This window comes from Lissotriton vulgaris, unplaced genomic scaffold (assembly GCF_964263255.1).
Source record: "Lissotriton vulgaris unplaced genomic scaffold, aLisVul1.2 SCAFFOLD_2692, whole genome shotgun sequence".
Classification (NCBI taxonomy): Eukaryota; Metazoa; Chordata; class Amphibia; order Caudata; family Salamandridae; genus Lissotriton; species Lissotriton vulgaris.
Genome location: NW_028250559.1, coordinates 53,294 through 80,107, shown reverse-complemented (window position 1 = coordinate 80,107; position 26,814 = coordinate 53,294). Strand labels below are relative to the sequence as shown.

Here is a 26,814-nt window from a genome sequence, read left to right as displayed (position 1 = left end):
AGCCAGGGGGCAGGGAAGCAAGCACAGCCAGGGGGCAGGGAAGCAAGCACAGCAAGTGGACAGGGAAGCAAGCACAGCCAGCGGGCAGGGAAGCAAGCACAGCGAGGGGGCAGGGAAGCAAGCACAGCAAGTGGGCAGGGAAGCAAGCACAGCCAGGGGGCAGGGAAGCAAGCACAGCCAGTGGGCAGGGAAGCAAGCACAGCCAGGGGGCAGGGAAGCAAGCACAGCCAGGTGGTAGGGAAGCACAGCCAGGTGGCAGGGGAGCAAGCACAGCGAGGGGGCAGGGAAGCAAGCACAGCAAGTGGGCAGGGAAGCAAGCACAGCGAGGGGGCAGGGAAGCAAGCACAGCCAGGGGGCAGGGAAACAAGCACAGCCAGTGGGCAGGGAAGCAAGCACAGCCAGGGGGCAGGGAAGCAAGCACAGCAAGTGGGCAGGGAAGCAAGCACAGCCAGGGGGCAGGGAAGCAATCACAGCCAGTGGGCAGGGAAGCAAGCACAGCGAGGGGGCAGGGAAGCAAGCACAGCCAGGTGGCAGGAAAGCAAGCACAGCCAGTTGTCAGGGGAGCAAGCACAGCCAGGGGGCAGGGAAGCAAGCACAGCCATGTTTCCAGTGCTTGGCTATTCTGAACAAGCCATTGGTATCCGGCCTGCCACTCAAACGAAAACAACTCCCAGAATACCTTCTATGAGCATTGGTACACAGGAACCTGCACTAGCCTAACTGACAGGGCGGGTATGTCTCAAACGCTGTGGGGTTAGGGTTAGGTAAGACGTGTGGAGTAGGCCCTTTTTAAAGCAGCCACCCCTCAGACAATATCCACAAATGTGTGAGATAATCAGTATTTACCTGTTTATTCACAAATGCACTTTCTGGAGCTAAATTCAGCAAACACTGTTCCTATGAGTCAGCACTCAGAATGTACCCTCGCAAATAGTGTTTGAGCCCACAAATGTTAAACTTCGGTGTGAGATATGGTTTGTGAATGAAGCCATAGAACTCCCACGCCCTACAAGTAACTAGTGTCCAACAAACAGAATTCTAGAAATAGCAGAGAGGCACAACACATAGGCACAGCAATAAACATGGGTGGGAAACGGAATGGCAGGAAATGTGGCACAAAACTGCAGACCTATCATTTCACTTTTAGTCTTGACCCATTATTAGCAGGTGAGGTGTGTCTGCAGGAAGGAAACAACTTGCCAGCTCTGTAATACAGATAAACCCTAAACAGAAAGCAAAGAGAACAGCACCATTGGGGAGAGAACGTCAAGACACAGCAACAACCAGTACAAGAAACACCAACATGTAAAGCAAAACAAACACAACTGTAAAAGCAGTAATATTAACACCTTAGCTGCGTGTAAACATCCCTCCCCAGTGCTGCGCTGTCCATTGGAACCAGTGCTGAATGGACGTCCAATGGTCGTGCGCAGCACTGGGGAGGTAGCGCTGCTGACGACCGTTGGCCGTCAGCAGCACTTAAGGGGTTAAAAACATGCTGGAAACAAGACAAACAACAGACACGAAAAAGGCAATATAAAGAGTACACGCCAACTGCATATAAAATAAGATAGAATAAAAGGCAAAATAATTTCAACAAAAAGAACAAGACATGCAAAAAAGAGACACCACATAAAATATGACACGCAAACAAAGTAAAGCGCCAACCACCTGTAAAATGAGGCTGCTCTTACAATGAGTGCTGAAGTGATGGGAGGTCGATGGAAGAGCCATGTCCTCACACTACATACACTCTATTGAACAGCCTTACTGAGAGGACCTCGAGTGGGAATAAAATAAGTACAATAGGGTGCGTCCACGTACGTAATAGCACCATTCCCACTCAAGTAACGCAATGACCAGCATGAAGCAGTGTGACATCATCATGGCAGATCAAAGAGCACCAAAACCTTCTCGGTACAAACACGTCACTGGGTCACACTGGTGTAGGGGCTCCTCCTGCGAAGGTGAGGGGTGACCCACCGGGTCAGACACAGAGGACGTGGCAAGCCGGCTAGCCGGACAAATGTCCTGCACTGTGCAGCGAACAGAAGAAAAACAAAAGAAGCGACCTTTGAGAACTTGTGAAAGAGGCAGGGTTTCTGAAGAAAGCATTACTCATGTCTGTACCTGACCCCACCATCCGCTGGTGACTCAAGGGAGGGCAAATATCTTCTGGTAACAACCTGAGAGGCTGCAAGAATGCGGATCTCTGGGGCCTATGCTGGGCGTTCCTACGCCAGGCCTTTAGAGACAGCTGGCACAGCCTCAAAAACAACTGCACCCACCGTGTACTGCAGGAAGGACCCTGAAGAGGGGGCATATGGGGGGCTGCCCACAGGAAGGGGGTCTGCCCACAGGAAGCGAGGCTGCTGTGCCTTTTGCAGAAAAGAGAGGTTTAACCTCGACAACCACCAACTATTTCTGCCATTGCATTGTCTAAAAATCCATACCCAATACCCCAAAAATCCATAATCTCAAAATCCTTACCAAGAAAACCATGGGCTAGATGTTACCGATACCGGTCAGAATTGAGGCGAGAGGGAGGGGCGGGAACGGGCTCACGGACAGCGGGAGGGGGGACGGGCACACGGACAGCGGGAGGGGGGACGGGCACACGGACAGCGGGAGGTGGGGGTGGGAACGGGCTCACGGACAGTGGGAGGGGGGTGGGAACTGACAGCGGGACATCGCGCAACCCACCCCTGCAAAGGACACTTCCAAAATGGTGAAAACAAAGCTTTAAAAAAACACACCCACAGCTGCATGACGTGGGCAAAAGCCTAAAATTCTTGGGAACGCCCACGAATCTGCTCCGGCATTGATGGACAGATCTCTGTTCCAATGGCTAGCCTCCTGCGAGATAAAGTATCGCAGAGTAAAGTACCAAAAAGGGGCCTGCATGGTACTTATCTGCATGGTAACTTCCTGCTGGGTAAAGACCGTGGGGTTAAGACTGTATACTGTGGTTTTATTTTATGCAGGTACCTGTTTGATGCTGCTCTTGGATCTGCTGTTTGAGGGGTACTCTATAGCTACATTATTGGGGGTTCTTCAGTGGAGGTACATCCACTGGAGAACCCCCATAATGTATCTATAGAGTATCCCTCAAACAGCGGATCCAAGAGCAGCATCGAACCTTATCCTAAGCTACCTTATTCTGCATTTGGCATCTCCTAGTAATGATACATTTGGTTGATGGCACTGGTAGAGAAATTTTTCACTAATTGGGATGGCATAAACATCTCTCCACCTATCCCACTAATATGGTCTGACCATAGCATGGTACCATTTGAGATAGTTAAAAAAGATATCACCAATACTTATGCTAAAATGCCCCTCTATAGACGCCGTAAATTCAAAAAATGTACCCCTGATCTGCTGTTACAAGAACTCTCCGAACACCCCCCTTCAACCGGGAATTCCCTACAGGAAATATGGGATAATTTCGAAGCATGGATAACTAAAGCACTAGACAAACTTGCACCATGGACTACCAAACCCCCAGCCCGACAAACAAAAAATGCCCCCTGGTTCTCTGAACAACTTAAAAATGCTAAAGCCCTATGCAAATCTATAGAACGAAAGTGGAGGAAAAACTACACTCCTGAACTCAAAGAAAACTATAGATGCGAGTTGAAAAAATACCAAAAACTGGTAAGACTAGAGAAAAGTTTCTACTATAAAAACAGAATTGTAGAATCTAAAAATCCAACAAAAGAACTATTTGGCATCTACAGAGAAATTACTATCACTTCTCGTCTAGATACCAAAGACACCTACTCCACGGAGATATGCAATCAGATAGCTGATTTCTTCGTGGAGAAGGTAGAAAAAATTCACGCCACCTTCCCTAGCTCTACCAGAACAGAGAAAAACAAGATAGATAACCAAGCTTCCCTCTTCCACAAAGCCTTTCTTACCAACTTCAGGACCCCCAATAAACAAGAATTAATGAAAATCATAAACAGTATTTGCTCAGGCTCCCCCATGGACGCATGCCCACCGGAACAGTATAAAGCAGTTATGGAGAATTTACCATTGGATCAAATACACAATATGATTACTCTATCATTTCAAGAAGGATATGTCCCGAAAAACTGGAAATCTGCCCAGGTTATACCATTAAAAAAGAAACCCAACATCCCCATTACTCAACTCCAAAACTTAAGGCCAATTTCGCTTCTTCCTTTCTGTGCTAAGATCATAGAAAAAGTGGCCAACCTTCAACTTATGGAGTTCTTAGAGAAGGAAGCGCTCCTCCACCCCTCTCAATCAGGGTTCCGATCGGGACACTCAACCGAATCAGCGGTTCTGTATTCGACCGAGCAGATTAGGAAGATAGTGGATGAGGGAGAGACAGCAGCGTTGGTCCTACTGGACCTGAGTGCAGCGTTTGATACCGTGCTGCACACAACGCTGCTGTCTCGGCTCTCAGATATGGGAGTAAAAGGCCCAGCTCTCACCTGGTTCCAATCTTACCTTACTGACAGAACTTTCCAGCTTCACTGCCCACCCTTTAAGTCATCTCCTCGCAATGTGAGCCATGGTGTTCCACAGGGCTCTAGTTTGAGCCCTACTTTATTTAACATTTATATGGAGCCCCTGGCACACATTGCGGAGGAATTTGGGGTGGGCATTGTCAGTTATGCCGACGACACCCAGTTGGTGTTCAAAATAACGCCAGACAATAAAGACTCAGCTGCCAACTTCTCAAATTGCATGCTATCGATAGCGGCGTGGATGAACACCAACTGTCTCCGTTTAAACGGAGATAAAACTGAGGTATTGATAGTGGGGAAAAATGCCTCTGTTTGGTCCCAGGCTTGGTGGCCTAGCGAATTAGGAGAACTACCGCGGCCTGTGGAGACGGTAAAAAACCTCGGAGTCATGCTTGACGCCGACCTTTCAGGCAAAGCGCAGGTGAATAAAGTCACAAGCAAATGCTATGGAACTCTAAAGGTACTTCGTAAAGTACTTGATCTTCTGCCGACCGGAGCGAGAAAAACCATTGTCCATGCATTAATATCTCCTCACTTGGACTATGGCAATGTTCTCCTACTCGGTCTAAATCAGAAGGGGCTGCACCAGCTACAATGCATACAAAATTCAGCAGCACGATTGGTGCTCGGTCTCCCCCGAAGATCATCTGCTAAACAGGCGCTTGCCAAGCTTCACTGGCTCCCTATCAAAGAGAGAATTATATTCAAGACTCTATGCTATGCATACCGCATTGCTCAAAACAAAGGCCCTGGCTACCTGAGAGATCTTATTACCATCCATAGGCCGATTAGAGACCTCAGATCGTCGGGCATGATGCTATTTAAAATCCCCCGCATCACAAAAGCTAAGATGGGCGGAAAATCCTTCCGCTACCTGGCTACCAAATTTTGAAATGCTCTGCCGATCCATCTGCGGATGGAGCCATCCGAAAAGAGTTTTAGAGCTAAACTCAAAACCCATCTATTTCCCAGACACTAGCCTCATCTCCCAAGGTTCTTTGCTCCTCTAATGGGTTTGCATTTGCAGTCAGCGCGGGGACACACAGTTTTGTGCAGCCAGGCGCTTAATAAATGCTTATTATTATTATTAGAGAACATTTGAAAGGTTCCTGGCTCTGCAGTGTTCGTCCATTGGTGGTCTGCCTTAGGTAGGTGGATACTTGTGCTGCTGGGAACATCCCCCACTAAGGGGATACATTTAGTTGGTATCGGGTTGATGCAATTTTGACTGTCATGGAGGGGTTACCTTGGGTGGGAAGTGTGCTAGTAATGTTGTAGGGTCTCTCAGTTGAGAAGTGCATGGTTATCTGGCTGATTGATGCTGGTAGGAGTCACGGTGTATTGGAACATTAGATAGGGGTGAGGACCTTAGTTCAGTGTATTTGGGCCTGAAGAAACCTGTATGTTGTATAGTGGATTTATATTTTATAATTAGAATGTATTAGCTACGTAGACCTGATGCATCGAGCCAGTAGTAAGACGACCCAGACAAAGATACATTGTGCTGCATTTCTAATAAATATCTACACCCGGTGTGAAACTGCCATGCAGTAGTGCCAGGAGCTGCAATATCCCAGGAATGATTCTACCTCAACTGACTACTTCTCAAAGTTCGACCTGCCACTTCTGCTCCAGAGCTTCACCATATTCAAGGGACTTCAGTCCTGAGATTCAGCAATCATGGAAGGCCTTTGATAAAGTTTCCGGTCAAGCTACAGAATCCTTCTTGGATCCTCCCATCAGAGCACCAGTGCTGTATTCCTTATCTTCAAGCAGCTATCCATGAGTTTGGCACCGCATCAAAAGGTGAGCCACTGATTTGATTCAAACTATACATTCAAAGTGAACTTTAACCTAAGGTAACTATAGCTAATTATTGGCCCATGTTCTGTTATGATGAAATTTGATATTTTTACAGCAGTTTAACCCTATTTACCCCTTGTATGTGACTTTATGTTTTTTATTACATTTTCATCCTTTTGTTTTACCTTATTGATTTTAAGTTCCTTAGCTCTTTATTGCATTGCTGTCTCACTAGATAGTCTATACATGCCATGTAAACTTCTCTATGGAAAAATTGCTTAGACCAATGTACCAAAGGTGTGCCAGGCATTTCTTACACAAGCCGGGATAAATCTGTTGGTCCACTTGTTTGGACCTTGTGGGAGCTCAGTCACAGCTCACATCAATACTCTGGTCTCTTTTCCCAGAAGCCAACATTCTGATTCCTGATTGTAGGTATTTGGACAGTGCTGCTGTTGCAGGTTTTTCAGTTCATGGTATGACTGATGTTACATTATGTAGGTTTCTGGTTGTTGCGGTTTGTGGGTCTCCCAGTAAGAGATTGGCCCAGTCTGTTGGCTACCTGGATGAAACGGCTACTATTTTAATATTAAACTTGGTGGTCTCCGAGTGAAGGGATATGTTTGGTATCCGCCTGCTTGACGCTGCTGTCTTTCCCAAAATGAGAGTTGTCTTTGAACGGAACCTGACTAATGTTGCTATTGGAATCTCTCCTGGGGGATGGATAGCCTCATTATATTCCTTGCTGGGGTATCAAAGTGGATAGTATACGTTATGTAAGTTATGGTTGCTGTTGGGATGTCCCAGTTGGGAGATTCGTTTGCCAGGTACCTCTTTACTGTTGTTGTTGCTCATGTTCCCTTGAAGAGGTTCCAGGACATTATTTGGGATGTAGCCACTTTCATTGCTAGAGTTCTTGACCATCCACCACTGCTTGCTCTGATCCAAGACCTGAAATGAGAAGCAGACTTTGCATGAAAATATCTGTACTAAAAACCTCTTGACAATAAAATTCCAGTCTGGCAGATCTCACATTGCTACATTTCTCAGGACCACCCATCACATGCCTTGGTATCATCCTATCATTGTCTCTGTACCACTGTGCTCCAGGGCTTGGAACAACTTATCCTCTCAATTAGGAGCATAAAAGGAAAGCAGAGGACCCAGGTTACCCTCCACTCAAAATATTCTCAATAACAAAACCTGGTCCTGATTGTCAGAGGAACTCACTTAAAACATCATCTGCCTTTTACTGTGTGGAGATATATTTGATCTGCAACACATATTACATTCATGTCCTCATATATTGCTAGCGGTCGCTGTACGTCGACTGGCATCTTCAATAGGCTACTGCTCTACCGGGCTCCCGTTCCCCAACGGCAACCGCTAGCAATATATGAGGACATCCATTGAAGTCTGGTACACCGGTGGCCACAGGTATGCCAGAGAGTGGCCACTCACAGGTTTGAGTGCTGATAATCACAGCAGTGTGGTGTGTGGCAAAACCCCCAGCCCAGAAGAAGTTGCCGAACAAGTAAGATAGGCAACGAAACATGTTGGCTTCTTATATGTTAAAACGAAGCTCAACAGGAGTGTGTAGGTTTTAATAGGAGTAGATACCCAGCAACAAATAAAGAAATCATTTAGCTAGTGGTATCTAACCCATTTTTAATTGGTTAGAGCATCGAATAGCGGCTCTCTAACCTCAGGGGGTGGGTGAATATAGATGTAAGCAGTTAGGATCACATTTGAGTTCTTATGAATCACTTACACTTTTTCACATCATTTTCGTTAAAGGTTGGAAGGAACCAATGATGATAAGTGGAACAAACTGACGAGCACCAGTCAGTAGTTCCCTGGTCGTTGCTCCAGTGAGGCTCCTTCCTTCCTCAAACACATTTTTCTACAACACCAAGTGCAGTGTTTGGAAGATAGTAACATACGCAGACACAGACACACAGGATTTTTGAGTATACAGAAGTGAGGCACACTCTGTCATGAATGTAATATGTGTTGCAGATCAAATATATCTCCACACAGTAACAGGCAGATGAGGTTTTAAGTGAGTTCCTCTGACAATCAGGACCAGGTGTTGTTATTGAGAATACTTGGAACAACTTAGTCTTGTGCCCTGGTTACACCTGTCCATATGTTAGTACCTGTCCAGGTGACTGTAGAACAGCTTGTTTCATGTGTCAGTGCCAGCCTGCCAAATGCGTCATTGGCAACATGCCATGTTGCTAAGTATCACCTAGTGACATACCTTCATAGCACCATGCTACATGTGTTATTGATACCCCACAATGTGTCTCAATAGCAGTGTGCCATTTATCTCTGTACCGCCAAGCCATGCCCAACTACTGTCCTGCCATGCACCTCAGTGCCATCCTGCCACGGGTCTTAGTACCGGCCTGCCATGCACTGTTATCACACGCAATAATATTTCACAAGTCACTATCACAATACCGTATTCCTCAATACCATTCTGAGATAAGTCCTATTACCATTTTAGCACATCTCCCCGAAATACTGCAGCATACCTCAGTACGGACCACTTACTCAACTTGTTACTATCTTGTTATAAGTATCTCTGCTAAATTGTCACATTTCTCACTACCACCAGACATCTTACCTCTGGTCCATCATACCACATGCCTCGGTACCAATGTGCAACATGCTTAGGTATCCGCTTGTCACAGGATTCAACACCATCTTTCAATGTATTTCAGTCCCATGCTACTTCGTTTCTCAGTACTGCACTGCAGCATGCCTTCCTACCACATGCCGTAGAAATATGCTGCCACACACCTCTTCGTCATCATCTAGGGTCCTCAATTACATCATGCCAGTGCCAGTGCCCCTAGAGCACCTCCAGATGTAGAGAGCCCAGAGCTCCCTACCCCGCAGCTCTTTCACCCTACCACACCACCCCATAAATACAAGGTTCTTCGGAAGGCACCTATTCTGTCGGTGGGACAGAGTCCTCAAACAGCAACCACAATGTAGATCAGAGCCTTACCTGGGTGATGTTTATGCGTCTTGTAGTTTACTTTAACAGCCTATTTGCAAATGTACAGATTCGGGTGACTAATAAAATGCAGACCATTCAGAACGCGGCGGCCAGACTTCTCTCTGGAACACCCAGATTCAAATCGGTCTCAGATACGATAAGGAACTACCACTGGCTGCCGATTCGTAACCGAATCAAGTTCAAGACTTTATGTCTAGTTTATAAAGCACTACATAATCAAGGCCTGCAGTTTCTCAGGGACCAGCTAATTCCATATACTCCCTCTAGACAACTTCTTTCCACCACCTTGAACCAACTAGTTGTGCCACGGACAAAAACTGTTACTTGGGGCGATCGTCAATTTGTGGTTTCGGCCCCCAAGTTGTGGAATACTCTTGCACAACCTATCAGGACCAGCCCCTCACTCCTGCTCTTCCGGAAGCGGTTAAAGACCTGGCTTTTTAACCAATAAATTTACAGTGATACTCTTCGAAGATGCCAGTTAGTCTAGCACCGAGACGCCTACGGGTATTTGTTTGCGCTTAATAAATAGCAATAATAAATAAATACATAAATAAATACTGTGTGACTGTGAACTTTCATGCCTTAAGACCTTCCCCACTGAGCTTATTTAAATCTTGTGAGATTCCTCACCTGTGTCTGTCTCTGCCTACACATCTTTCTATCTGCATTTTTAGGCCCAGGTCTGTCTAATTGCATCTGAATGCCTTCCTATTCTTCTATATGACTGCCTGTCTCTGCTCCTCTATGTGCATGTCTACCGCTTCCTGTGACCCTCTCATCTTCATCAAATATGGAATATCGGTGATACTATCCCCCTTGACCTCCTGGGATGGTGGGTTTGGTGTGCGAGTATGTGCAGCAGTCAGATTCAAGGAAGGCTGCACGCCTTTTCCTTCGTGTCACCCTCGGTCATCTTAAGATCGGGGACATCCGGGTGAGTTCATTCTTAGGTGGTGAGTATGGTGCCACTATTCCTGCCCTTTGCAGCCTCGAAGATGGAGGGTATCACCGGGTCAGTCCCTTCATGTGGTGTCTGTTGCCATGGAGGATATCATGAAGCCCCTCATTGTACGCCCCTTGGCTCAGTGCTATGGTCTCTGTTACCTGAGATGAGTGGCTATGGATGTTTCTCATTATGCTCACACTGCTCACATCCGTAAGTTTGTCCCTCTGCTCCCTCACATGTCAGGAGGACTTCCATCTAAAACTGTGTATCAGTCTGTCCTGGTGTTTTGACCCCAAAATCCCCTTCGCTCACCTCTACCACATTCCCCTTCATTATGGTCAGCTCCTTGTTGTTCCTGCCGCTGAAGTCATACATAGCCCGCATGAGCAGGGGCTGAGGTTGCTTCTCAGTGGACTCCCTGTGAGGAGAGAAAAGCATCATATCAGTGCACTGTCCACCACCGGAGTAGGTACACTGTCTGCAGCTGTCGAAAAAGCGCAATTTTTATAAGAGGCAATGACATGCTCTAAAACCACGCTGCCACACACCTCTTCATCGGAGCTCTGGAAAACAGCGTAGAAGGGAAGCAAGGCTGTAGGGATACCTGCTCATACATCAATCAATCAATCAATCAAGGATATATAAAGTGTGGCAAATTACCCATTTTTTTTTTAAATCTAGGGTAAAGCAAGGGGTAGGTACTCAAAAAGGGGGGAAGCAATAAAAATGAAGTAGAAGGTAGAAGAAGGCACTCAAAAAATGGGGGAAAAGCAGGGAGAAAGTACTTAAAAACGGGAAAAAGCAAGGAGCAGACAAAAGCAAGAGCGAGGCAGCAGCACGGGAAGAGCTTGGCCTCGGGCCTTCCCAATGGTGTTGTGCTGTGGCCTCCATTGAGTAAGTCCTGGGAGGAGACAGGGGCGCTGGAGGTGGTGGGCAGAAAAAAGGCAGCAGGCAATGAGGTAAAGAACAAGGAGAAAGCAAGGAAAATGAGGGGAAAGCAAGGAGAAGGCATTCAAAAACAGTGGAAAAACAAGGATAAAGCAAAGAAAACAAGGGGAAAGCAAGGAGAAGGACCTAACAAAATTGGGGAAAAATCAAGGATAAGGTACTCACAAATTGGGGAAAAATGCAAGGAGAAGGCACTCAAAAAATGGGAAAAGACCATAAGAAAGTGGTGAAAATGAGGGAAAAGCAAGGGGAAGGCACTCAAAAAAAAGGAGAAAAGGAAAGAAGAAGACAGGAGCAAAAGCGATGCAGCTGCACGGAAGGAGTTGGGCCTTCTCCATGAGGAGACTATATGAGGCGAAGCAAGACTAAGGGACTGGGAGATGAGATGAGAGGAAAGGAGCAATGGAGGAGAAGGACGGTTGGCGGCTAGTAGAGATGGTGAGGAGAAACCGGGAAGCAAACTAAACTGGATTGTAACTTTAAATTGAGATATCTCTGTGCCTAATACAAATTATGTACACATTCAAGTGAAAAAGATTATTCCTAAAAAGTGGGTATCACTGTATTTGATATTTGTTTATTATCATTATTGCGGTACCATACCAATGAATGCACAGTGCCAGCCTGCAGGTGAGGACTAGCCCCTTCATCGTCAGGTGCTTTGCATTTCCCCATGTTTTAACTGGAGGGGATAGCAGTGTAAAACTAGGAAGACATATAGATATTAATTAATAAGGTGGCCGGAAGATCATGGTCTTTTGCTCTTACCATCAGTTTGGCCTGAACCTAAATCCAACAAATCAAGGAAGTTCTTCTTAACAGATATTGGGGTCGGTCGTGATCATGCAACATTGATCTGAGCAATTTATATTGATCAACTTGAGTTCCTTCAATTCCTGAGAGCGGCCATAATGCATTAGTGGTTTTCTATGTCCTGCACATATGGAATTTGTGTAACACTTCTATTGTGGCTCAGCACACCGTAGGGGGTTAAGGTTAGAAACCTGAAAAAGCTCAGTAGGGGCATTTGACTGCTGCAGCTTAATCTTCGATCTTGTGCTCCGACCCCAGCTGATGATGTATTTATGCACACATTTTAGAGGCAGCCCTGCAGTGCTTCCCACATACGCATACTGTCTGAATGATGCTTGAACAATAAGGGTTTACAAATCAGCATAATGAAATATGCAGTAATGTAAAGCTTCATGCACTCTGGCGCATTGAAACATCACTCCTAAGGTCTGAAGTGTGAGTTATGTGTAGATGGAAGCCCAAAATGTCCTCATAAAAAGCCATAACTGATGACTGGCTCAGAAACTACATTCCTCTTCGATTTATAGCGTGTGCTTGTTCTTAATGGATGAACTGTGCAGACAGTGATTGTTTCACTGGGCAGCTGAGACCACATTCGTAACTGTGTGATTGTGTGGCCCTGTTGAACCTTCGGCGCAGGAGGAGTGTGTCAAAGGTGATATTGTGCATCGAGGTAAACCCCCTCAAGTTCAGTACCACAGTTATTTATGTCTGCATCTTGACTCTCTCTTAGTCCATCTCTGTGGAACACGAAACCCTCACAGCTTCATTGTGTGCGCATAAGAGCCTGGCACAAGAGGCCGTTCCCATTCGGATGCCATGCCCGCCGCACAGCATCTCTAACCCTGGGGAGCTGGACAGTGTCTTGGTACTGATCAGGGTAGGGGGAGATGGAATACAGGGTGCTGTTTAGTGTCAAACTATCTAAGTGACATTTCTGGTAAACTGTGGTGGAAGATGTGGAGGGCCAGAAAGGCTTCTGATCGAGGGAACCGTGGGAAGCTTGAGGCAGGTACACAAGCCTCAGCCCTGCAGAGGAGTTGAGAGCTACTATGGTTTCTCCTGGCTGAGGGAAGGTGGGTGATAACTTTAGCATTCTTCAGCTATGTGATCCCAAGAACTTGAAACAGCAGCACCCTTTGAAGCAGACTGAGCTGAACCTTTGGTGATAGTATTGCTTGACTCTCCTTTGTTTATGTTTTCATTGTACAGCAAAGCGCTCACCCCCCCATCTGGTTCTACAGTGGATTAACTATTGTGGGGGGCACAATATCGAGGACAAAAATACTGTGAAGATAAGGAAATATCAGTACGTATAGGTTTACTATACTTAGCTTCACATATGTGTACGGTGACACTCATTTACATATATATATAAATATATCTTAGGTTACATAGATGAGGAGTTAAGAATAGTACATTTATACTTCCATGCCCTTACTGGCTGCAAACCACACAATCACATCCATTAAAAGTCAATATTATGTGTGTACTTTTAGCTCCTCTTTCATGTAGTCTCACCCTTTGGTGTGAGCATGTCAGGCTCTGAGTGTAAGCCGCTTGACGCGGAGTGAGAATGGTATTTTATTGTAATATATTGTCATTCATGTGTCACTTTCCTACCCCGTAGAGGCTGAAAGCGCTTACTGTAACTGCATAGCGCGACATTTTAGAGGTGCAGTGTCTATATGGTGTGTCTGACACCTTTTCTGAGCGTTAAAGAACACAACATGTTTTCAGAATGGTTTGGCTGAAATTGTGAGCTGCGGCTACATGGATAATTAATACCTAAACTGACGTGGGTTAACCAGTGAGGAAACACACTGCTGAGTAACTGGGAGAGATGAAGAGGGTTCAGCAGTGGGTGTTTGGCATGCTTGGTGCCTACTATGTTTTCTTCCATCTTAACAGTATGTTGGAAGGAAATTAAGTCCAAGCTGCTCTGACCAGCCGAGCTGGAGATACATACCTCGGTGTGGAGTGTGGGCTGCGGCCTGCTACCTGATTCTGCAAAATAGAGTGAGGAAAAAGGTTGACTTCAGAGACAGAGGTTTCACACAGTGCAAAAATATCAAAGCAAGCATCTGCACAATGCGCGAGGAGTCGGTCTACATATGCTGGGGGGAGGAACGAATAAGAGCGAGTATCATGGAGATAGACCATGTCAAAGGGTTAGTGCGATAGCACGAGAGGGGTATTTTGGATGGCTAGCACTGAAAGTGTATGAAGGACAGACATCTGGAAGAAGATTGATGTAAAGATAGGGGAACCTAGATAGCAATGGGGTTCCTAGGTAGCATGAGAAGGAAGGCAACATGGGTGGTAGTGGGGTTGTTGGACAGGTAGCTTGGAATGCGATAGTTGGGTGAATCTTATGAGGTGGTTGTTAGAAAGGGGATGGGGCATGTAGCATTAGAGGTTATTGTTGGACAGATACCAATGAAAGGAATTGCTTGATTGGCTCTAAAAGAAAGGTACACAGATAAAGAGGAAGTGAAATATTCAATGGATAGCAAAGGGTGGGGTGATTGGCTAGTTAGAAGATGAGGGTATTATTCATTATATATGTGGCATAGGATTAATTATTGGGTATACAGCCAAGTGAAAACCGGTGCAATAGACTGGGGAGGGGATGCTGGTTAGATAGCATGGAAGTTTTTTATTGGATAGCGCGCTCATGTGGATTTATGGATTGATAGCTTGTGAAGTGCAATTTGGACAGACATCATGAGAGAGGGTAGCTGGAGAGAGAGCAAGGAAAATATTTACTTGGTTGATAAAAAGTTTGAAGGTGGCATGGGAAGGAATGCAGTGCTTAATTTGTAAAAGAAAGAGTGCTGATGCCCGAAACTTTGCTCTGAAGCCAGCGCCCGGTACATTAAAATATCAGAAAGCAGAATACCACGGCTGGTACTCCTAAACCACGTCATGCCTATTACTACCAGGCACAGTCTTCCCCTTTATCTCATTCTCAGAGGTTCCTGTTCTCTCCCTTTTTGACGGTTTTGCCATCTTTATCTTCAGTTTTGCCGATGTATCTGTTTTTTCCTTCTCCCACTCTCAGTAAACATCTGATGTAGAATAAGTGTCACTTCCCAAAATAAGTGCTGGTGGCCCCCACCGGCAACGACCGGTTCAAATTAAACACTGATTGTTGGATGGATTGCATGGGAGGGAGTTGATACTTAACACAGAAAGGGTGGCTGGTAAAGGTAGCATGGGTGGGGCTGTCAGGGTAAATAGCATGGAATGTACTAATGGTTAGACTAACTAGCAGAGGCTGCTGAAATGGATAACATGGGATGACATCAGTGGATAAACAGTATACGAGAGGGTTGTGGAATGATAACATTAGGAGAACAGGGGAAACATATGTTATATTAGGGGCAAGTGAGATAGTTGGCCTTGTAAAAGGAGGTGCCTGGATAGCACTGGAAGGGCTGGTGGGGTAGGAAGCATTAGAGAGGGGTTGTTGCTCATATACCAAAACCAGCGGCAGGCACTAGAAGCAGGAGCTGGTGGGATAAACAGATTGGAATAGGATTCCTGGATGGATTGCATTAGAAGCATAAGAGACAATCGTCAGAAAGTACACTTATCTGCTTATATCAATAGTAGGGAAGGGTTTAATTGGGTGGATAGCAAGCATGAAGTGGGCTGTAATCAATAGTAAAGGAGTTGCTGCAAGTAAATCCTAGCAGGGCAATGTTGTCTGGATAGCTACAATATGAATGGCTGAATAGACAGATTGGGGGTGAGTAAGTGGGCAAACAGTGACTGCCACAATCTGGAAACTGGACAATGTGTCAGCTTCCTGGCTATTGGCCCATGGACACTTACATGACTCATTGGTTGCTTCGACTCGCTGTTGGGTGACATTCTGGGCATCCATCCATCAGAAAATGTTGGAGTGTATGGCGGGATATTCTTCCCATTGGGCCAGTCTGCTCTGTGTGGAGTGAACATAGATGTTAATGCCCAAAGACATCATTCCAGTAAGTGCATCATTTATTTACCAGCATTGCAAGGAAAATACACATAATAATCCTTGATCAGGGCTACCCAAGTTTCACAGTGAATCCTTAATAAAACCATGAATAATAGCCTCTGGTGTGGTCATTGCTTTCTCTGAAATAATTGAGATTGTGGACAGGGAGTTTTGAGCTATCACAGGCCTGAGGATTCATTAGAGCATGGAGTTTGGGAGGCCTGACATAGTGATTCTTTGAAATGGATGTCAGGATTTCACCCCTTCAAAGTACACATGTATGTTGAGAGTAGGGGACAATTTTATTTCCGATCTATGGTGTCCTTGTGTGGTTGATTTAAGGGAGTCTGGCAAGGCTTGGAGAACTTATGGTTCACTTATATAGTGGATCAAAGTATCCTTGTTATGATGGGTTTGTGGTTTCCTAGTATGACAGGCCTAGGTTTCTCTGGTACTGTCTGGGTTTCCTGTCATGGAAGGTCTAAAGCTTCCAGGATATGGAGGGCAAAGGGTATGCTGGTATGGGGAACCTGGCATAATTTAGGATGATTTGAATAAACTTCGCCGGCAAGGTTCTCTGTAATGCTATGTTTGGCTTTGGTAATCTAGAGTTTTATTTTATGAGGGATCTGTTTCATCTATATGTTCATTTTAAAGTCCTCCATATTTGTGGTACGATGGGCTCTGGTTCTCTGACATGGCTGATTTTAGGTTGTCTGGAAGGGTGACTTCAGAGTTCCCTTTTTTAAATGTTGAGATCCACTCCTTTCCAGGTTACAGAAAGTTACTTCTCTGCTTGGTTCTCTATATGCACAGTTGTGTTGCAGATACTGCAAGATGCAATGTCTGTCTACAAATACTGTTGGAGTGCTCATAGCTCTTGACATGCCCAGTAGGAGTAGCAATACTGGTTTTTAATGGTTTAAATCATCTTTTAGACGATTGCGGGTGAACCGTAAACATGAACTTGCAGTGGTCTAGGGCTTGTTCACATCATCAGTGTCCTGCAGTGCTCTGTTTGCCACTTTATTATTCAATCTATATATCAAGCTCTTTTGAATTCACACTTTGTGGGAGATCCACTGGACACACACTACTGAAGGATCTCCTGGGAGCACTCTGCTGAGAGATCTCCATCTCATACTTTGCAAACACACTCTGCTAGTAGATCTTATTGTAGTATGTTGCTGATACATCTCCTGCACATATTTTGTTGCAAGGTCTCTTGGGCAGATTTTGCTGGGAGCTTCTATTAGATGCATTTTTCTTGGAGATCATGTGGACACACCTTGGATGGAGAACTCTGGGACCAACTGTTTTGGGAGATTACCTGTATGCTTCCTTCAAGAAGATCTCCTGGGAACACTCTGAGATCTGGAAACACTCTGCTGAGAGAACTGCTGACTATAATTTGTTTGAGCAGTTCCTGGAGACAGCCAGTTGAGTGACTTTCCAGATCCATTCTAGTGGGAAATCTTTTGGGCACACTCAGCTGGGAGATGTATTGGTCAGATTCTGCTAGGATATCGTCTGGCCCTCTGAGATCAATAGGTCCAGGGGTAGTCAGTGCCTACTTGGTAGAATCCATTGTCTTTATTCACATCTGTATTGCACTCCAATTGGATTGAGCTTTGCACTCCTGACTATCCAACCTTAGCTTGGACAGCAGCCATTGCTCATTTGCTGGAGGTGCTAGCTAGTAGGTTTGGAACAAGGATACGAAAACACATTAATCACACACATCAAAGAGCAATATCCAGATAGAGCTATAGATTGTAAAATGAAATTAATTACATTGCGAGGAGAAAAAGTTAGGACAGAAAGTATAATGTTCAACAGACAAAATGGAACTCTCAGACGTTTTTGTGGCCAAGATATGAACCGGATCATTATCTAGTGCGTATACAATTCTAGTCCAGCTCTCTGTACTCCTATGACCTTGAGGGTCATCCTGATCACTACGAGAGTGTATTAATATCACTGCATTCATTAAATGTGTACACAGTATCCTAGGGTTGTGATATGCCTGGCTGTGCAGTCCAAAACATCAAGTATCTCAGTGGAAAAACCACCAACCAAAAGTGTTGCAAAGGCAACCCAAACTAAATGCAAAATGTATTAGTAATGATGCAACCGGGCAGTCAAAATACCAAGTGATCTTCAGATTCAAGGTATAGGCACTGGACATGGGTGACGGAGGGCCAGTAAGGCAGCTACTTACCCCAGTCAGGGTTTAGCTGGTGAATGGCAGGCATATCACCAGCGGGAGGCACTACAGGGCCTCTATAATTAAATGCCTTTTCACTATCAAAATAGGCAGTGTTGTGGGTTACCCAATATGCTTAGTGGTCTCCAGTCTAGAGTCAGCATGCTACCAAATGGTAGCTATGCTATCTGGAGAACACTGCAAGATGGTAATCACTTTCCTGCATTCAGCATGATCCAGTTCACACAATGAAAGTACACCAAGTAATCTGGGCATGTGGGCATCCTTCGGCTATAAAACAGGAGATATACACACACAATGAATTAAGAGGTTTAAACAACCACTAAGGTCCTCACAGCCTTTTTATGGGCTCAGGGTCGCAAAGCCAGGTGTGGAACAGGTGTACAGGTGGTCTGTTTGAGGCCACACTGCTGCCTCTCAAGTAGTCCTTTGGAGTACCCAACACTCTTATTATAATGATGTCCTCGTTTTCAGCCAAGGTCTGTGTATGTTCAGTGCCTCATGAACTCAAGGCAGTCTCTCTCTTTGAATCAGTGTTATGAATTGTGCATGTGGCCACAAGGGGGGGCTACAGCTTTGAGTTTCTGGACGGAAGCCAGCACAGTTACTTTCCTGAAGCCCTTAGCAGTGACAAGCCTTGCTGTATGTCAATGGAGCCAAAAACCTTACCTCCTCAATAATGCACTGCTTTAGTCTTATGGAAAATCTAGACCTGGAATTCGTGCCTGATAATGTGATGCTGGGAAACATTCACTCAGAGCGGCACTATGCATAGTGCAAAGTTAAGGTCAACATGAAGATCCGAAACGGGATCAGCTCTATTCAGCTTAGCAGGTTCGATAATCATGCATCTAGAAGCTAAAGCTAACAATGAGCCACCAGTAAGGGTGAGCACATCTAGAGATAATGTTTAAATGTGTTGTTCAGGGTTATTCCCATGAATTTAGACTGAAGCGTTTATTCAATGCTGATCCCTTGCATTCTGTTAGAGGGTGCTTTCTGTCCTCTTTCCGAAACTACAGGTAGATTCATCATTGAAAAATCGGCTCGTAAAGGGCCAGATTCTGAGAATCTGGCCCTTTGCCAGCGCAATTTTTGCATTTGGGATTCATCATCCCAAATGCAAAAATCTGTAATTGCGAATTCGCTAAATTGCGAGGAATTATCAGCCTGATTCATGTACGGGCCGTTTTGCGTGTCCCTAATAGCGAATCATAGCGATTCGCTATTGAGGACACGCAAAACGGCATTCATGTAGGAATTGCTACTTAAATAGCGATTCCTACATGTTCTTTATTTGCGAGTAGCAATTTGCTACTCGCAAATACTCCCCATTCATTCCTATGGGCCAAGAGGCCCATTGGAATGAATGGGGATTTGCGAGTAGCAATTTGCTACTCGCAACTGAGATAGCGATTTTAAGGGTGACAGGGGTGTCCAAAGGACGCCCTGTAGCACCCCTAAAATGCACTTTTGGACAGGTGTTGCGCACACACATGTCCAAAGGACATGTGTGTGTGCTACATGCAACTTTGAAAAATGCTTTTAAAAGCATTTTTCTGAGTTTTTGCTATTTACCGACAGGTCTGACCTGTCGGTAAATAGCGGCCCCAAATGTCCAATATCGCTATTTTGTTGTGTGTCATGAATAGCATTTAAGGAATCTCTATTAGAGATTCCTTAAATGCCATTCCACGCAAATATGCGAATTCTTAAATAGCGATTTTTGCATTTGGTATCATGAATACCAAATGCAAAAATTGCGCGCGCAAAGGGCCAGATTCTGAGAATCTGGCCCTTTGCGAGTGCAATTTAGCTACATGAATCAGGCTGCAGATTTAAGGAATTTCTATTTGAGATTCCTTAAATGCAATTCATTAACCATTTTTAAATTGCGAAATCGCAATTTTGGGCCGCTATTTACCGCGAGGTCAAACCTCGTGGTAAATACCGCAAACTTAGAAAAATGCTTTTAAATGCATTTTATTAAGTTGCATGTTGCACACACACATGTCCTTTGGACATGTGTGTGCGCAACACCAATGTAGATTACATTTCAGGGGTGCTACAGGGTGTCCTTTGGACACCCCTAGCACCCTTGAAATCGCATCCTTATTTGCGATTAGCAAATTGCTAATCGCAAATAAGGAATAACTCCCCATTCATTCCTATGGGCCCTAGGCCCATAGGAATGAATGGGGAGTTATTCCTTATTTGCGATTAGCAATTTGCTAATCGCAAATAAGGAATGTGTATGAATCGCAATTTATTTAGCGATTCCTACATGAATCCCATTTTGCAAGTCCTTAAAAGCGATTCCTTAATAATCGCTATTAAGGACTCGCAAAACGGGACTTTGATGAATCTAGGGGCTAATCTTTTTAGTTTGTGACACGAGAAAAGCCCTTCTTGCAGCATTCACTTCTCAGGACTGTGCTGGCAGCCAGTGTGTTGTGATTTCACCGCTTGGAGTTTTTTCGTTTCTGTGGTCCTCATTATGAGTCGCTTCCTAATTTCGATGGGGATGGTAACATGAATAAATGTCCCCATAAGAATGATGAGATTCTCAGTCAAATCTCCTTGTGCAATTCTGAGGGAAATGAGTATGAAGACACCTTCAGGTTGCATACAAAGGCCTCGATTATGAGATGGAAGGTAAAAACCTCCAAAGTTGCACATAGGGAAAATACTGGTTCCATGGAGATCGGTAAAACCCACATATTGAATAACACTGAGTATGAGTTTTTACTGTGTACAATGGAATCATTATTTAAACCGTGTTAAATACGGAATGGCTTAGTTTACAAGCTTGATGGTAAAACCCACATAACTTGCACATGAGGTAAATACCGATTCCACTGGGTTTGGTTTTGATTATGAGTTTTTACCGTGTACTACAGAATTTATATTTGGCATATGTGTTAAATACCGAGTGTGTGTTATTTAGCAGTATGTGGTAAACACCGTAACTGATAAGTAGCACATGCACAAAACATGAACGAGTGCTCATTTTCAGGCTTTGGAAGTTCCTAGAATGAGGAAATGAATCTCTCGAGCACAGAAACAACCGGAGCAACACTCTGACGATTCGTAGGACATCCCAAAAGTACACCATGAACTCCTTCCTGTGTAGGAGTGTGTAGGCATTCATTTTGTGTGGCAAACCATCTTGAAAGAAGACAAACAGAATCTACTGCCATCCTCTGATATTACACAGTAATCACAAGCAGCAACCTGCCAGACTCTTCCACCATGGTCCCAGGGATAGAAAGGAAGCACATGTTTACTGATTCTGAAGGTCTTGGCCAAAGAGGTGGTAAACCACCATGACCGTCTCATGCTGAAGATGCCACCAAATAAAAACTGCTTGTGGGTTTAGATAATGGACAAAATCAATATTGAATCCCCAGATCCAAACCTAGGCACTTAAGTGAGTTGCCAAGCGAAAGCACTTAAGTATGGCAACTGGTTGTAGTTCTCCACCTCAGCTCTCTCTAAAGCTGTGGGACAAAACAATTATGACCATCCCCAACATGTCTGGAGTGGGCTCCAGCTCTGTAATGATACATCTGGCATGTATTGAGAGCGGACTACAACAACCATAATCCATTGTAATTTATTTTGATGATGAAGGTTTGATTTGTCTTCCCAGTCCCTAAATGGTGATCCGTTGCCACAGTATGACTAATGTTATTTCTCGAGTATCATAACTTGTGGTTTCATCCAGAGCACCTTGTTAATTTCCAAAAAAATGGAGAGGTTTCATCTGTAGCTCGGGCGGGGTAAAGATGACGCATGGTACAGGCCTGCTTGGGGGTAAGCGTCGATGCTTCTACCCGACTTGAAAGCATAGAGGGTAATTATTTCCTCAGCTGGTAGGTCTTCCTCAAGACAAAGGGACGAGGGGCAGAAAACCTATTCAAGATGCTCGTAGATCAGGGCTCCCGGGATTGCAAAACCTGCAATAGGATGGCTTCCCCCTTGTCCCTCTGGACTGAGGAAGACCCGCCAGCTGAGGAACTAATTACCCTCTATGCTTTCAAGTCGGGTCGAAACGTCGACACTTACCCCCAAGCAGGCCTGTGCCACGACCACGACCACCATTACCCCGCCCGAGCTACAGATGACACCTCTCTGCTTTTTGGAAATTACCTGAAATAAATACATGGAAATTAATTCATGGTGGAAAGGCTTTATCTAACAGGTTTTGTTGTCAGTTAGAATCAGTTACCTCCTAGAACGATTATAATGATGTTTGTGTTTTGAATTCTTTTGACTTTGATTTCCCCTCCTTTGACTTTTACTTACTTCACACATGAGCACTATCTTTTTGCACCCGCTTCTTGGAGCAACCTCTCCTCATTTATAATGAGTATGGTAGAGTGTTTAACATTTGTTGAAATTAATCTGTGAACAATAAACAAATGTTTATGTAAATCAAATGTAAATGTTGTATACTTGTAAAGCGCACAGCTGCCCACACCGCGGGCGTCCCGGCGCTGTATACCGCTGGGGAACCCGTCCTGGCTTTCCCTGTGAGATGGTCCCTTCTGGGCACCCCCAAGGTGCGACCAGGCATCGCCGGCGTTGAAGGGGCCATTGTGAAGATTAAGCAAGCTACTGCCCAGAGTTGCAGAGTGGAACCCAATGTTCGAGTAGGCGCCGAGGTGAGAATTATCAGGCCCCCAGACATTTTGACCCAAGACCCTGCCGCGTTGGGAATCGAACCCTGGTCCCAGGCCGATCTCAGCTTCCGGGTCTGCCGCCTCTAACCATTGAGCCACACTTCTCCAACTAACAGATGCCAAGTATGTTTTTATGTCTGATGTACATCCAAGGATTTTGGTTATTCTTCATTGTTATATGTGATGACTTACGCATTAAGATTAAGAGAATTTGGGAAGATGCGTATAACAATAGATTTAGGTATTAATGAAATATTGGAATTTTAGATTTAGCTGATGCTTTAGCCCCAATAATTCCTGCACAAATGCACAATAACATAATTTCTCACCTAGTTACCATCCAAGCATCTCCCAGACTCTTCCACGTATTTCTTTCTTGCTCAGTCACGCAGGAGTTCAGCAGGTTGATTGCCTTCTGCGTCAGTAGAGGGGAGATAACAGAAGGCGCCATATCTTTTCGGGGACAGTTTGGCAAGATCTGGAATTTGGGGAAAGTCAAAGAGGGATATATTAAAGGACTCTAAAATGTAGGGCTCAACAACTAGAAATGCCTAGCTCAACAAAAAGTGGTCTTTGCTAATATTTACACGTTTGCTCCTCAGCAGAAGCACATAAATGCATTAGGAAGAAGGCCAAGATTTAAAAACACTTTGCATCGGATTTGTGTTACTTTTTTAACACTGACTTAACTAAAAGAATGGGTTGGTATTTACAATTGTGTTGAAGTATAATCCAAAGTAATGAACCTCACAGTATTGCATTACTTTGCATCAAAGAGGCATTCTATGGGTGGTACATGGGCATTCATGTGCATCTACCTATGGATTTTGGTGCAAATCTATATTTGCAAAGATTGTAGACATGGATTTGCACAAAAATATTGTGCATCCCTGAGCCTGGTGTTAAAAGAAGAGATACTTTATTTGTCCTTTTTTCCCTCTCTACATTTGTGCTACATTCTGCAGCACATATACTAAAGAGGAAATTGCCTTTCAGCTTAGTTTTTGATGAAGAAGGGACACCTTCCTACAGAAAAACTATGCTGACCACAACATAGACACCCTTGCACTATGGTGCAAGGGTGTTTGCGTTGGTACATAGTAGCATAAAGTGCGCTAGTGCAGAGACAGAGCAGAACAGCACCACTTCTTTGTAAACATGGCAACTTTCTGCTCTCTCTGGTTCACATAGCTCAGGGAAGCAACTTGCTGCACTGCATTGCAAGATTTATTTGAAAATGTGGCTGTAGCGTTGTGCTACCAAAAATGACAGACACACTGTGTGCTTTTAGGAGAGCCTTTATTCTTGGTGCTACTCCTGACCACATCCCTACTCTAACTGCCCCTTTCCTGTCCCTTGCTCCTCCTCTTCCTTTCCCTCTTCTAACTCCACCCACAAAGACTAGACTGCATACATCATTACATCTCCCCCCTTGTTAACAAAAGAAACAAATGGCAAAGTCTGACTTGATTATAGTTCTTCAATCAGCCGACTGGGTCGGCGAATAGTTTGTCTGGGCCTCAGAAGCACATTTCCACTTTCAGGACCAGCTTCTATCTGGTTTTCAGATGTCTGGGCTGCCAAGCTGGGCACCGGGCCTCTCTGCTGTCGGTCGCTCAGTCTCTTGGTTGAGGATATCTTTAACTGTTGGAGCACACCTTTGAAAATGTGAGATGTTCCGTGTGATTCTCTTATTCTCTGACTCAGCTGTTATCATGGTACCCTTTTGCTGTGTGACCATCAAAGGTTCAGCTCGGAATTTACAGTCTGTTTTCTTCTGTTGTTCCTGTTTGACCAATACTCAGTCTCCTTCATGGAGGGATGGAGATCTTGCTCTCCGCCGCTCCTCAGCGTAGGATTTCATCTTGCACTTGCGTTCACGGTCGGCAACCGATACTTCCTGGTGCACATCTTTTAGTGATACCGGCTCTAAGGCACCTTCCCATGTGGGTATCCGTGTCCTGATCGGTCGTCCCAACATGAGTGTGGCAGGACATTTCCCGGTAGTGCCATGGGGTTTTGTCCGATAGGCTCTCAGAACCTCATTAAGAGCAGCTTGGAAATGTTTTTTTTGTCAAGTGTGGCTTGCTGGAATGTCTTTTTTAAAGTAGCCATAAACCTCTCCACCATTCCATTGGCTTGAGGCCATAAGGGAGTAATTTTGCGATGCCTGAATTTGAGGTGTTTTGCAAATTCTCCAAAGTCATGTCCATTGAATGGCGGTCCATTATCAGTCTTGACTTCTTTCGGGACACCCCACGTGGCGAAGACTTCATCCAGCACAGCAATGGTGCTAGTGGCATTTGTGGATGGCACGAACTGTGCTAGGGGAAATCTAGAGTACTCATCCATTATCACGAGGACGTATTTCCCTGACTGAAGGGGTCCATAAAAGTCAAGGGCAAGTTCTTGTCATACCCCACTGGGCAGCTTGGACATTTGAAGAGGAGCTGGAGGGTCTCCTTGACTCACAAGTTGGCACAGAGGACAATCTTTCAATGTGAGTTCGACCATCTGATCTAGTAGCGGGAACCATACTCTCTCTCTGAGCGCCCTTTTGGTAGCTACCACTCCACGATGACCCTCATGCGCCAGATTGATGACGCCCTGACGTAGACGCATGGGAATGACAATCCGTTGGTCCCTCAGTAGGAGTTCCTCTGAGGTGGCTGACAATTCCTCGCTCACATGTCTCAACGTCTGCATTTCTTGTTTGGTGTGGGGATCGTCCCCGTCGTCTTTGTCATCGTGTCGCCACCGGTTGTTCTGCAGTCGGCGCATTACTTTTTGGAGGACATCGTCTTGAGCCATGGCTTCACATATGGCTTCAAGGGAAACCGCCGGTGGTCTGGCTTGGTCCACTACAAAATGAATGTACTCCTCGGCCAGGGATGGAATGGACGCCTGCGACGCTTGAGGGTGCCTTGACATGTAGTCAGCTGGATTGGCCGACTTTCCTGGTTTGTGCACTATCGTGTAAGTATACACCTGCAGGCGCAAACCAGGTAACCAACGCTTGGTGGTCGGTCACTAGCGTGAAATGCTTGCCATATATGAAGATATGAAAGTGTTCGCACGCCCACACAACAGCAAGACTTTCCTTCTCCGGTTGAAAATAGGACTTTTCAGTGTCCATCAAGCTACTGCTGGCATAAGCCACGATATGTCTTTGATCTGTGTCACAGTCAAACTGGGCTAGTATGGCACCTAACCCCATTGGGCTGGCATCCACTGTGATTTCAGTGTTTCTCTTGGGGCTGAAGTATGCTAGATTGTCAGAGGACTCAACAGCCCGTTTGATTTCTTGAAATGCCCGCTCACATTGAGGAGTCCAGTTGAATGGTAGCCCTTGTTTAGTAAGAGCACGTAGCGGATGGCTGATGGTGGCGTAGTCTTTAATAGACCTGGCGCAGTAGCTCGCCATGCCCAAGAAAGATCTGATATCACTCACATCTTGGGGACTCTTGGTGTCGTTTAGGGCCATCACCTTCTCGGGATCAGGTTTCATCCCGGCTCCAGAAAACACGTGTCCAAAGAATTTGAGAGTGGATTGGTGGAACTCACACTTTTCCTTGTTGAGGGTAAGGTTAGCTTCCAGGAGAGCGTGGCGCACTCGATCCAGTGCTTTGTCATGTTCTTGGACATTCGCGCCATACACTAAAATGTCATCACTGTAATTCAGCGCATTTGGTATGTGATGTATGGTCTGACGGATGGCTTCTTGGAAAATCTCCGCTGCAGATAGAATTCCAAAGCTGAGACGCTTGTACCAGAATAGCCCCAGATGAGTGGCGAATGTTGTTATTTAGCGCAACTTCTCATGCAGTTCCAGCTGGTGATAACCTTTGTTCAGGTCTAGTTTGGAGAA

At 45.2% G+C, this 26,814-nt stretch overlaps 1 protein-coding gene across 2 annotated transcripts in view; it reads right to left on the bottom strand.

Annotated features, from left to right (window-relative positions):
* LOC147663242 (epidermal growth factor receptor kinase substrate 8-like protein 3) overlaps positions 1 to 26,814 on the bottom strand; it is a 65,650-nt gene that overhangs the window by 14,088 nt on the left and 24,748 nt on the right. Inside the window, exons 5-9 of one of the 2 annotated variants that reach the window (XM_086950598.1) lie at positions 23,276 to 23,424; positions 15,887 to 15,995; positions 14,016 to 14,053; positions 10,598 to 10,703; positions 7,137 to 7,256 (exon numbers count right to left, since the gene is read on the bottom strand). In XM_086950598.1, the coding sequence (XP_086806724.1) occupies positions 7,137 to 7,256; positions 10,598 to 10,703; positions 14,016 to 14,053; positions 15,887 to 15,995; positions 23,276 to 23,424 (522 nt within the window). The remainder of the gene's footprint in view (positions 1 to 7,136; positions 7,257 to 10,597; positions 10,704 to 14,015; positions 14,054 to 15,886; positions 15,996 to 23,275; positions 23,425 to 26,814) is intronic. The other variant, XM_086950597.1, reaches the window with a different exon arrangement.